This window comes from Paramisgurnus dabryanus, chromosome 2 (assembly GCF_030506205.2).
Source record: "Paramisgurnus dabryanus chromosome 2, PD_genome_1.1, whole genome shotgun sequence".
Lineage (NCBI taxonomy): Eukaryota > Metazoa > Chordata > Actinopteri > Cypriniformes > Cobitidae > Paramisgurnus > Paramisgurnus dabryanus.
Window position 1 is genome coordinate 51741775 of NC_133338.1, and position 13413 is coordinate 51755187.

The following is a 13413-nucleotide window of genomic DNA, read 5'->3' on the forward strand; positions in this document are numbered from 1 at the left end:
CATTTCAATCAGATATGCGCGTCTATCACCAGTAAATCCTTCAGCGAGTTTAACCGCATCCCCTATGAGACAGCTGAAGTATGCAGAGGGACATCATATCTGCTGAGCTCTTAAAAGCACTGATTGTGTCAACCTCTCTGTTACCTTTAATGTGGCGGGGAGAGGAAATAGTGTTGTGAAAAGCTAGTGCTTCCTCAGTGTCCTGATACAATCATAGCGGTCTCTGATGGCAGAGAGGAAATAAGATGACCCGCGCCTTCCCCCGACAGATTAAATAGATGTCACTTTTCTTATGAAAGTGCCAGTCAATTTCGCCTCTCCTGTGTGCAGCCTATCAATTACCGGGACGAGAAGCCTTTCAGAGCTGCCGTGCTTTCTGTGCGCATTAACTGAGCGGCCGAGCTTGGCTCATTGTTTCCTCTCTTTCTTCTTTTTCAGTATCCCCAGATCTGCGAGGACTCGACTTCTCCATTTGTCTTCATTTGCTCCAGCCCCCAGGAGTTGGTGGTGAAATTTCCCATGAAAGGAAAACATAAGATTTGTAAGTCCTGCCGCCTCTTCATATCCTGGCTGTGCTTTCATGTTTATGTTTTAACACATGCACACGTGTAAGCGCACCTGGTTGACAACTATATGATGAATTTTCTGCAGTCTTATTTGTTAAAATCAGTCCCGGAATTATGATGCGTTTAGCATTTAATGCTTATCATGATTTAACTGATAGATATGATAGATACAATACGCTCGATACACAATTAGATAGATACAGTAGGTACAGTACTATATAATAGATATATAGGTACAGTACAATACAAGTAGGTAATTAGAAAGGAGGATAGTTAGAGATGGATGGATGTATGGATAGATGTATGGATAGATCAATGGACTGATAGACAGACGGACAGATGCATGGATAGACGGATGGATAGATTATACATGGATTGATGCATGGATACATAGATGGATGGATTGATGGATGGATCGATAATGGATAGATCAACGGGTGGATAGATAGATACATAGATTGAGAGACGGATAGATATACTGATGGATGGATTGATGGATAGATCAATGGGTGGATAGATTGATAGACAGATGGATGGATGTATGGATGGATAGATCAATGGGTGGATAGATGGATGGATAGATAGATACATAGATTGATTGATAGATGGATGGATGGATACATAGAAAGATGGCTGGGTAGATTGATGGATAGGTAGATCGATGGATGGATTAATGGATGGATTGATGATGGATAGATCAGTGGGTGGATAGACCGATGGATTAATAATATACATAGATATATGGATAGGTAGATCGATTGATAGATAGACTGATGGATGGATAGATCAATGGGTGGGTAGATGGATGGATAGATAGACGGATGGATGGATTAATGGATGGATTGATGATGGATAGATCAGTGGGTGGATAGACCGATGGATTAATAATATACATAGATATATGGATAGGTAGATCGATTGATAGATAGACGGATGAATAGATAGATAGATAGATAGATGGATAGATGGATGGATACATAGATCAATGGATAGATAGATAGATGGATGGATGGATGGATTGATGGATGGATCGATGATTGATAGATCAACGGGTAAATAGATTGATGGATTGATAGACAGATGGATGGATCGATAATACATAGATCAATAGGTGGATAGATCTATGGATTGATAGACAGATTGATGGATGGATGGATAGATCAATGGGTGAATAAATTGATGGATTGATAGACAGATGGATGGATGGATCGGTGGATAGATATATCAATCGGTGGATAGATGGATGGAAAGATAGATATGGATGGATGGATACATGGATAGATGGATACATACATTGATGGATGGGTAGATCGTTGGATAGATAGACAAATGGATGGATGGATGGATGGATGGATGGATAGAATAATCAATGGGTGGGTAGATGGATGGACATAGATCAATGGATAGATAGATTGGATGGATGGATGGATGGATAGATAGATTGATGGGTAGATCAATGGGTGGATAGATTTATGGATAGATAGACAAATGGATGGATAGATCAATGGGTGGGATGGATAGATAGATTGATGGATAGGTGGGTGGATGGATAGGTGGGTGGATGGATGGATAGAATAATCAATGGGTGGGTAGATGGATGGACATAGATCAATGGATAGATAGATTGGATGGATGGATGGATGGATGGATGGATAGATAGATTGATGGGTAGATCAATGGGTGGATAGATTTATGGATAGATAGACAAATGGATGGATAGATCAATGGGTGGGATGGATAGATAGATTGATGGATAGGTGGGTGGATGGATAGGTGGGTGGATGGATGGATGGATGGATACATAGATCGATGGAAAGATTAATGGATGGATAGGTAGACGGATGGATGATGGATTGATGGATGGATAGATCAATGGGTGGATGGATGGATAGATAGATACATAGATGGATCGACAGATGGATAGATGGAAGGATATATGGGTACATAGATATTGATTGATGGATCGATTGATACGAATGATAGATAGATGGAAGGATGGATGGATGGATGGATGGATAAGATGGATGGATAGATACAAACAATAGATAAGATGAATGGATGGATGGATAGATAGATACGAACGATAGATACGATAGATGCAAACGATAGATACGCTAAATGCAGATGAGAGATACGAACGATGGATGGATGCGAATGATGGATGGATGCAACGATAGAAACTATAGCTTTTGGGGGGGGGGGGTATTTTTAGTCATAGTCTTTTTAGTCATTTTTCAAAGTACCTTATGTATTATTTGACCATACAGACAAGAATTCATTTCAGTTCATCCTTCAGATAATATCTGAGTGTTGCTTTGTTAAAAGCCTTTGCCAAATGTATGAATGTAAATATAAGCTGCTTAATCTTTATGATTAAATATAACAGTCAGTTTATTCCAGAACTTAAGTACTAGTAGTGTGAGAGTTATTGTGTGGAAAACATCCTCGAAAAGCATGGTCGATTGCTCTTACAAGAGCGCGCTGTTCAGTTTCCTTTGTTTTCACATAAAAGAACCACAAAGCCAAGCCCTTAAAAGCTGACGTTTAGAGCCGGCTGCGTTCTCCACCAGCTTTTCATATCATAATGGAGAATTTTATATCCATTTTGACCTTGTGTATAGCCAACATTTCTCATTCATTTTCATTTTCTCCTAAGCTTCCAGAGATCCCAGAAGAAATGACCCCTGTGAACTCCCCCCAGGGGTCTGTTAAGTTGGTGGTAAACACAAAAATGTCCTGGCCTTTACCTCTCCCCAGCTTTTCCCTGTTTTATTCAGCATTAGGGTCAAGGTGACATCCTAATCATCTTGGATGTAAAGACCAAACAACCTTCCCTCGCTTTTTGTCCCAAGGGCATTGACGTATAGATTTGCAATCACAAGAAGATGCTTACGATCTCAGAGCACAGAAAACTGACTTGTGTAATTGCAGACCATCCATCTCCTTCATTGTTGGTTAAATTGTTGATGCTTATTGGGAAATATGGACTCTGACGTTTACTTGCAATAGCATTACAATTCATTGCTTAATATGACTGTATTAAAAGCCGCGTGGGTTTCTGCTCATGAAGCGCTTGAATCTTTTATCCTGTCATTTAATCTTGGGATTGAAGGTCACTCTGGCTGCTGAATGTCGGAGCTATCAGAGATATCCTGATGACGGGCTTCAGCCATGTGTGAATATTGCAGGTTCACCTCAGTGACTCTGTTACATGTCAGCCTTTAATAGGCTAAAGGTTGTCTCTCCCTTCTTGCTTTATTCAAATCAATATGCCTCCAATGTCCAAACAAGCATAGCCTGTGAGCTGTATGCATTCACAATGGTGTAGCCTTTACACCCGAAGGTCTGACTTAAATTAGATTTGTTTATTTTTTTTAAACAGGGAAACCTGCTTTTACGGGATTAACCATCTTAAAAGTATTCTTTGTTTTGAAACAACACCGTGCCTTAAGTATTTCATTTATTTATTTGTTTTTTGCTCCTGGTGACCTATAGGATAAGTCTTTTTGTGTGTACTCATGTGTGGCCAGACCTTTGACTCTCCGCATGAAGTCTGGTCCACTTTTTAGATTTCCCTTGCCGAGGTCTTTTCTTTTAGGAAGACAGAGGCCATTTAAAAAGTGGTGTAAAGTGACGATTCACACTTTATAGGTTTAATCCATCAGGAAATAATTAATAATGATTAATTCACAGACAATAAAATTATTATACTATCTTGGATAATCTGATAAAGCTTTTAGATGATCATAAGAGTGTATACTATCAGATACTCTGTTAAATCCTTAATATAAGTAAGATTTTTTTTTTCTCACAGTCATAGGCATGACTAACACCCACTAGTTATCTCACCACCCACCAGTTACCATACAAAGGGACTACAGTAGCCTGAGGACATGGATGGATAGATAGATACATAGATAGATAGATAGATAGATGGATCGACATAGATTTATGGATACATAGATCGGTGGATACATGGATAGATGGATAAATGGATGGATACATAGATCGGTGGATACATAGATGGATGAATACATAGTTCAATGGATAGGTAGATCGATGGATAGGTAGATGGATGGATGGATAGATCAATGGTGGATACATAGATCAATGGATAGATAGATAGATTGATGGATTGGTAGACGATTGAATGAATTGGTAGATGGATGGATCAATGGATGGATGGATAGATCAAAGGATGTATAGATTAATGGGTGGATACATAGATCAATGGATAGATAGATCGATGGATAGGTAGACAGATGGATAGGTGGATTGATGGATGGATACTTAGATCGATGTATAGATAGATGAATGGATACATAGATCAATAGATAGATAGATTGATGGATGGATAGGTAGATGGATGGATAGATAGGTAGATGGATCGACAGATAGACAGACAGAATGATGGATGGATACATAGATCGATGGATAGATGGATGGATGGATGGATGGATGCATAGGTGGATGGATGGATGGATGGATGGATGGATGGATACTTAGATCGATGTATAGATAGATGGATGGATACATAGATCGATAGATAGATTGATGGATGGATAGGTAGATGGATGGATAGATAGGTAGATGGATCGACAGATAGACAGACGGAATGATGGATGGATACATAGATCGATGGATAGATGGATGGATGGATGCATAGGTAGGTAGATGGATGGATAGATAGATGGATCGACAGATAGACAGATGGAATGATGGATGGATACATAGATCGATGGATAGATGGATGGATAGATAGATGGATCGACAGATAAACAGATGGAATGATGGATGGATACATAGATCGATGGATAGATGGATGGATACATAGATGGATGGATACATAATTCAATAGATGGGTAGATTGATGGATAGGTAGATGGATGGATGATGGATAGATCATTGGGTGGATACATAGATCAATGGATAGATGGATGGATGGATGGATGGATGGATGGATGGATGGATGGATGCATAGGTAGGTAGATGGATGGATAGATAGATGGATCGACAGATAGACAGATGGAATGATGGATGGATACATAGATCGATGGATAGATGAATGGATACATAGATGGATACATAGATGGATGGATACATAGTTCAATGAATGGGTAGATTGATGGATAGGTAGATGGATGGATAGATCAATGGGTGGATACATAGGTCAATGGATAGATAGATCGATTGATAGGTAGATGGATGGATAAGTAGATGGATGGATAGATCAATGGGTGGATACATAGATCAATGGATAAATAGATCGATGCATGGGTAGATGGATGAATGAATTGGTAGATGGATGGATCAATGGATGAATGGATGGATGGATAGGTATATCGATGTATAGATAGATGGATGGATAGGTAGATCGATGGATTGATACATAGATCGATGTATAGATAGATCGATGTATAGATAGATCGATGTATAGATAGATGGATGGATAGGTAGATGGATGGATAGGTAGATTGATACATAGATCAATGTATAGATAGATGGATGGATGGATAGATAGATGGATAGATAGATGGATGGATGGATGGATGGATGGATGGATGGATGGATTGGTAGATGGATGGATGGATGGATGGATTGGTAGATGGATGGATTGATAGATAGATAGATAGATGGATGGATAGGTAGATAGATGGATGGATAGGTAGATAGATGGATGGATGGATGGATTGGTAGATGGATGGATTGATAGATGGATAGATGGATATATAGATACATAGATGGATAGAAGGAATGACAGATAGACAGACGGATAGTTGGAAGAATGGATCCATCTTTCTTCTTTTACGGGATTAACCATCTTAAGTATTATTTGTTTTAAAACAACACAGTGCCTTAAGTATTTCATTTATTTATTTGTTTTTTGCTCCTGGTGACCTATAGGATGAGTCCTTTTGTGTGTACTCATGTGTGGCCAGACCTTTGACTCTCCGCATGAAGTCTGGTCCACTTTTTAGATTTCCCTTGCCGAGGTCTTTTCCTTTAGGAAGAAAGAGAGCATTTGAAAAGTGGTGCAAAGTGACGATTCACACTCCATCAGGAAATAATTCATACAGATACAATAAAATTATTATACTATCTTGGCTAACCTGATAAAGCTTTCAGATGATCGTAAGAGCGTATACTTTCAGATACTTTGTTAAATCCTTAATTTAAATAAGATTTATTTTTCCTCCCAGTCGTAGGCACGACTATCATCCCTTAGTTATCTCACCACCCACCAGTTACCGTACAGAGGGACTACAGTAGCCTGAGGACATGAGCTTTATGAGCGCTTCTTTCATCACTTTTTCCTGGCAGTGCCCTTTTTTCTACACTTCTGTCTCATCTATAGGGAAAGTATAAAAAGAAGGCTTTGATTTATTCATAGACTCTTTTTATATTCATGTATTTTCCAGGGCTATCTGGGTGCGGTGGAATTTCTCGCTGGGACGCTCGACAGAAATCATGTTTCGGGTCTATTGAGTCTTATGGAGGGGAAAGTGATGGTTGCATATTAGACAGGAAATGTGCAGCAGGCTTTAGAGGTGACAGGCTGTGTTTATTACAGATCTGTCACACAGCTAATGGGCAGCTGGGAGCTGACTGCTTCGCTAATGTTCAATGGAGAGGCATGCATTAAACAACAGGACCTCAGTGTTTAGGGAAGTGCTTTCTCATCTCTTAAACGCAAAGCGGTGACAGTCATTCCTGCTTTCGTAAAAGGTGAACGAATTTGGGTCGAAAAATCACGATAGAGGGCCGCAGGGATGACGTATTTTTGTAGGCCAACCCCGGAAGTTGGAGGAACACTTGTTCTCTGGCTAAAAAGCCCATTTTCCCACAGACTTTTGGATTGTCGCAAAAAATAAGCTCGCAAAAAATCGCATTCCACACTCTAGATTACTTGCAGGATTTAACTTCTTGTCATGCACATTTTTAGCTTGAAGCGCTTGGAGCGAATAGCGCATGTTTTTGAGGCCATTGCACCCCCCAATTTCCATTTGCATCGCCCCACGCTTCTTTGCGTCTATTTGTGTCTTTGCATTGACTTTGTATGTAATCTACTTGCGCAAAGCCCTATTACATGTTTGTCCAACAAGATAATCTTCACAGATGAACAGAGGTTTTATGAATTTTAAAGTTGAAATGCGTTTACTAGAAATACAGAATACAATTTTTTAATTCATAACTTGTTGGACAAAATGTGTAATGGGGCTTACACACCAAATGCGAAGCATCACGTTCCTCACTCTTGCTTGCGGGATTTAATTTGCACATTTTTGCTTGAGTTGAATATACCACTTCGTTTGAAGCGAAAAGCGCGTTTTCGAGGTAATTGCGCCACCCAGTTCGCATTATTTGCATAGCCGACACGAGTTTGTGTATATTCATGCTTTGCATTGACTTTGTATGTAATCCACTCGCGCAAACTGTTGAATTTGCGTTTGGTGTGTAGGCCTTATTACACGTTTTGTCCAACAATATAATCTTCACAGATGAACACAGGTTTTATGAATTTTAATATCAAAATGCATTTACTAGAAATGCAGAATACAAATTTAGACTTCAAAATTCTAAAATTCATAACTTGTTGGACAAAATGCGTAATGGGGCTTACACACCAAATGCGAAGCATCGCATTCCTCACTTCAGATTACTTGAGGGATTTAACTTGTCATGCACATTTTTCGCTTAAGTTGAATATAGCGCTTCGTTTGAAGCGAATAGTGCATTTTCGAGGCAATAGCGCATTTTCGAGGCAATAGCGCCGCCCAATTCGCGTTATTTGCATCGCCTCGAGCGAGTTTGTGTCTATTCATTTCTTTGCATTGACTTTGTATGTAATCTACTTGCGCAAACTGTTGAATTTGCCGGTGGGGGGTGTACGCCCTATTACACGTTTGTTCAACAAGATAATCTTTCCTCAATCTAGATTACTCGCGAGATTTAACTTGCCATGCAAATTTTTCGCTTAAGTCGAATATAGCGATTCGTTTAAAGCGAACAGCGCATTTTCGAAGCAATAGCGTCACCCAATTTGCGTTATTTTTATTGAATTTGCGGGTTTTATTAATTTTAAAGTCGAAATGTGTATACCAGAAATACAGAATACAAATTTAAACTTAAAAATTCAAAAGACAAAATGCGTAATGGGGCATGTTTAAAATGCGAATTTAACGATTTCCGTGAATAGATTACATACAAAGTCAATGCAAAGACGTGAATAGACGCAAACATGCACGGGGCAATCCGAGTGATGCAAATTGGCCAATACGATTGATGCAGAAACATGCATGTAAGTGTCTTTAACTTATGTTAAACAGAGCTTATTTTTTCCGATAATCCAAAAGTCTATTGAGAAAAAGATAAATAATTCGGCCCTCTAATGTGCAGATAAAGCTAGTTTGGGCCTAAATCTTGTGAGTAGTACTGACATATTCTGTGTATACTTTATGTGTACATGAAGAGGCAATAGCGAAAGGATAAACACAGTTTTAGAGTCTCAAAGAAGCCCATCGAATAATCAGTTGAAGGTCTTGTGCGGACAAGCGACGATCCAAGAACGCGGTTGGCATTTGACTGTAAATCGAAAAAGACCATAACTTATCTTCTCATTACAAGAAAGACCAGTCCAGCATCAAATGTAAATAGTGCACAGACTCGGCTCATTTTCTTTGAGCGAGGTTTACTTGGTTAGCCAAATACATTTGAGGTTTATGCCTCATGTACTGGATATGTACTGGAATAATTAGCCTGCCGGAAAGGTTAATGGCTTGGGAAGTCAGATGTTGCTCAGATAAACTATCAGGAAAATCTATCTCTATCTGACTATCTCTGCATATTATGTACAACGATAGGAAGTATTTTCAAATTGAATGAAATACATACAGAATTACCAGCATTTCTGTGGTTCTAAGTATTGCATATTAGTTATCAATAATGACTGCTGTGTTGATAAAAGCTCAAGTTCTCAAAGAAGAGCGATAGATAGAGAGCGAACGTACATGTGGGCTGCCAGCTGCTCTCATGTTCCCCATGTTGTCTGAGGTTTAATTTTCCCACCGCAGCGGATATGAATAATGATACAAGGGTAAGAGCTATCTCCTTTATCTTCATTTAATCCCAATATACACAACAGCCAAATTCAATAGCATTTGCAACAGAATATCGAGTCCCAGACCGTACGATGGCGAAGATTATGGGGTCTCTGTCTGGTGTTGTCGAGCGTGTTTTTACCGTCTCGTCTGTCGACAAATACATCATCTACTTTGTTACTGGAAGCAGGAAGTCTTGACTCGGTGCCCTCGCCATCTGCCAAGATGGCCATTTAAGCTCTTGAAAAATTAATGCTAGCGCAAAAGAGGGGAAGATGGAGAACGTGGGATGAGAGAGGATTTGCCGGTCTCTGGTTACAGTTGTTGCACATTTGCACATTGCATCTTTATGCAAGCGTTGCATGATGTTCGTACTTGTGTTTTTAATCCTGTATTCCACTTGGGAAAAAATGCCTCGATGTTGCGCCCAGCCATACATGTGCAGTGTTTTTCTTGAATAATTGCACATTTTAAAAATCAAATTGAATAAATATGACGCTACATGCTTGATATGCACAGCATGGGCATGGTTGTTAGTTGACTAGCAAGGCAGATTTTTCTGCATGCATGACAAGCTGGATTGCTATGAATATTTAATATTATGTAGATATATCTATCATGTTGATTTCAGTTTGTGTCTTTATTGTGAATGTTGGTCCCAACTATAAATATGCTCTGTCTTTCCTGTGAAATGGCACAGTGTTTCACATGGCTTTCCTTTATATGTTTCTTTTCTATTGAGTGTGAAAGAAGCTACAGAGAGCCGTGTCTCTCTCCACGGCATGAATATTGCATTAACACATTCTCACTATATGTAGTCTATGTGCCCTGGCTACTGCACTCAGCATGCAATGAATCTGCTGCAGCATTTAAAAGCTGCCTATCACGTGAGCTGCAGACAACAACAGGTCTATAATACAGACAATAAAGAAGCTCTGAGCTTCAACACAGACGTTAGTTAAACGTGTGAATTTATGCCTCATTGAATATCGACACAGTTCAACTACTTGAAATGGATCTGCTGGCTTTATTCGTTCGATTAAACCTGACAGCTTTATTTTGTTATCAGGAAATCCGTCCACTGTGTTCATGAGATTCTGTAAAAGGCTTCAGAGTTTTTCTGTATGGCATTTACAAAGTGATAAACACCGCTGATGAATGATCTGAGTGTTGGCATGCTCTCATCGATTTTCATGACTTATAACTCATTAATCTCAGGTCATTTCTATCTGGGGCTCTGACCCAGAGTTCATGGTGCTGCCTTTGCTTTCAGAGCTCAGGATGTTGGATGTTGGCTACTTCTCCAGCCTTTTATTACACAACAATTTTCAGTCGATTAGAAGCAATAATGTGCACTTATCTCTGAGCGCACGGTGCTTTTGCTTGTACTGAGCTCCACGCCTGCTTGACTCAACACTTCCTCAGGGAACATCGTTCAGTCAGAAAAGCAAGTCTGCTCTCTTTCTGTAAAAACCTTGAAGGTACGCTCACAATGACAGCAGAAACAAAGCAAACAGAAGTTATTGATTCAAGAGATTCTGATTGTGTCTGTCTGTCTGTCTGTCTCTTTCTCTGTTTAGGAAGTTTATTAAATGTCTGTCTGTCTATCTCTGTATAGGAAGATTATTAAATGTCTGTCTGTATGTCTGTCTGTCTGTCTGTGTCTGTCTGTCTATCTCTATTTCTGTTTAAGAAAATAATTAAATGTATGTCTGTCTCTGTTTAGGAAGTTTTTTAAAATGTCTGTCTGTCTTGTCTATCATTCATATCTGTCTGTTTATTTCTAGCTTATCGAAGATTGTCTGTCTGCCTGCCTGTCTATCTATCTATCTATACATACAGTATCTAGCCCTGTTGAGTAAGATTGTTAAATGTCTGTCTGTCTATCTGTCTGTCTATCTATCTCTGTTTAGTAGGATTATTAAATGTCTGTCTGTCTGTCTATTTCTAGCTCCTCAACGATTGTCTGTCTGCCTATCTATATGTCTGTCTATGTTTTTGTCTGCCTGTCTGTCTGTTTATCTATCCTATTATCAATCTCTATCTCTCTTTAGTAAGATTATTAAATGTCTGTCTATATTTCTGTCTGTCTGTCTGTCTGTCTGTCTGTCTGTCTGTCTGTCTATTTCTAGCTCCTCTAAGATTGTCTGTCTGCCTATCTATATGTCTGTCTATGTTTCTGTCTGTCTGTGTGTCCATCTATCAATCTCTATCTCTGTTTAGTAAGATTATTAAATGTCTGTCTATATTTCTGTCTGTCTGCCTGCCTGCCTGCCTTCCTGTCTGTCTGTCTGTCTGTCTGTCTGTCTGTCTGCCTATCTATATGTCTGTCTATGTTTCTGTCTGTCTGTCTGTCTGTCTGTGTGTCCATCTATCAATCTCTATCTCTCTTTAGTAAGATTATTAAATGTCTGTCTATATTTCTGTCTGTCTGTCTGTCTGTCTGTCTGTCTGTCTGTCTGTCTGTCTGTCTGTCTGTCTGTCTGTCTGTCTATTTCTAGCTCCTCTAAGATCGTCTGTCTGCCTATCTATATGTCTGTCTATGTTTCTGTCTGTCTGTCTGTCTGTTTGTGTGTCCATCTATCAATCTCTATCTCTGTTTAGTAAGATTATTAAATGTCTGTCTATATTTCTGTCTGTCTGCCTGCCTGCCTGCCTGTCTGTCTGTCTGTCTGTCTGCCTATCTATATGTCTGTCTATGTTTCTGTCTGTCTGTCTGTCTGTATGTCCATCTATCAATCTCTATTTCTGTTTAGTAAGATTATTAAATGTCTGTCTATATTTCTGTCTGTCTGCCTGCCTGTCTGTCTGTCTGTCTGTCTGTCTGTCTGTCTGTCTATTTCTAGCTCCTCTAAGATTGTCTGTCTGCCTATCTATGTGTCTGTCTATGTTTCTGTCTGTCTGTCTGTCTATCTATCCGTCTATCTCTATCTCTGTTTAGTAAGATTATTAAATGTCTGTCTATGTTTCTGTCTGTCTGTCTGTCTATCTATCCATCTATCGATCTTTATCTCTGTTTAGTAAGATTATTAAATGTCTGTCTATATTTCTGTCTGACTGTCTGTCTGCCTGCCTGCCTATCTTTCAATCTTTATCTCTGTTTAGTAAGATTATAAAATGTCTGTCTATGTTTCTGTCTGCCTGTCTGTATGTCTGTCTATCTATCCGTCTATCTATCTCTGTTTAGTAAGATTATTAAATGTCTGTCTATATTTCTTTCGGGCTGTCTGTCTGTCACTGTTTAGTAAGATTATTAAATGTCTGTCTATGTTTCTGTCTGTCTGTCTGTCTGTCTGTCTGACTATTTCTAGCTCCTCTTAGATTTTCTGTCTGCCTATCTATATGTCTATCTATATCTAGCTCTGTTCAGTAAGATTATAAAATGTCTGTCTATGTTTCTGTCTGCCTGTCTATCCATCTATCGATCTATATCTCTGTTTAATACGATTATTAAATGTCTGTATTTCTGTCTGCCTCTTTGTCTGTCTGTCTGTCTGTCTGTCTGTCTATCTATCCGTCTATTGATCTCTATCTCTGTTTAGCAAGATTATTAAATGTCTGTATTTCTGTCTGCCTCTCTGTCTGTCTGTCTGACTGTCTATCCATCTATCGATCTCTATCGATAGTTCAGTAAGATTATTAAATGTTTTTCTATATTTCTGTCTGTCTGTCTAGTTCTAGCTCCTCTAAGATTGCATGTATATCTGTCTGTCTGTCTTTCTTTATATCAATTTCTGGCTCTAATAAGA

The 13413-nt window shown here is 39.0% G+C and overlaps 1 protein-coding gene across 2 annotated transcripts in view; it reads left to right on the forward strand.

Moving 5' to 3' along the window:
• trip4 (thyroid hormone receptor interactor 4) overlaps window positions 1-13413 on the forward strand; it is an 87305-nt gene that overhangs the window by 37393 nt on the left and 36499 nt on the right. For both annotated transcript variants that reach the window (XM_065261609.1, XM_065261610.1), the window contains exon 12: window positions 439-541. In XM_065261609.1, coding sequence (XP_065117681.1) covers window positions 439-541 — 103 coding nt within the window. The remainder of the gene's footprint in view (window positions 1-438; window positions 542-13413) is intronic.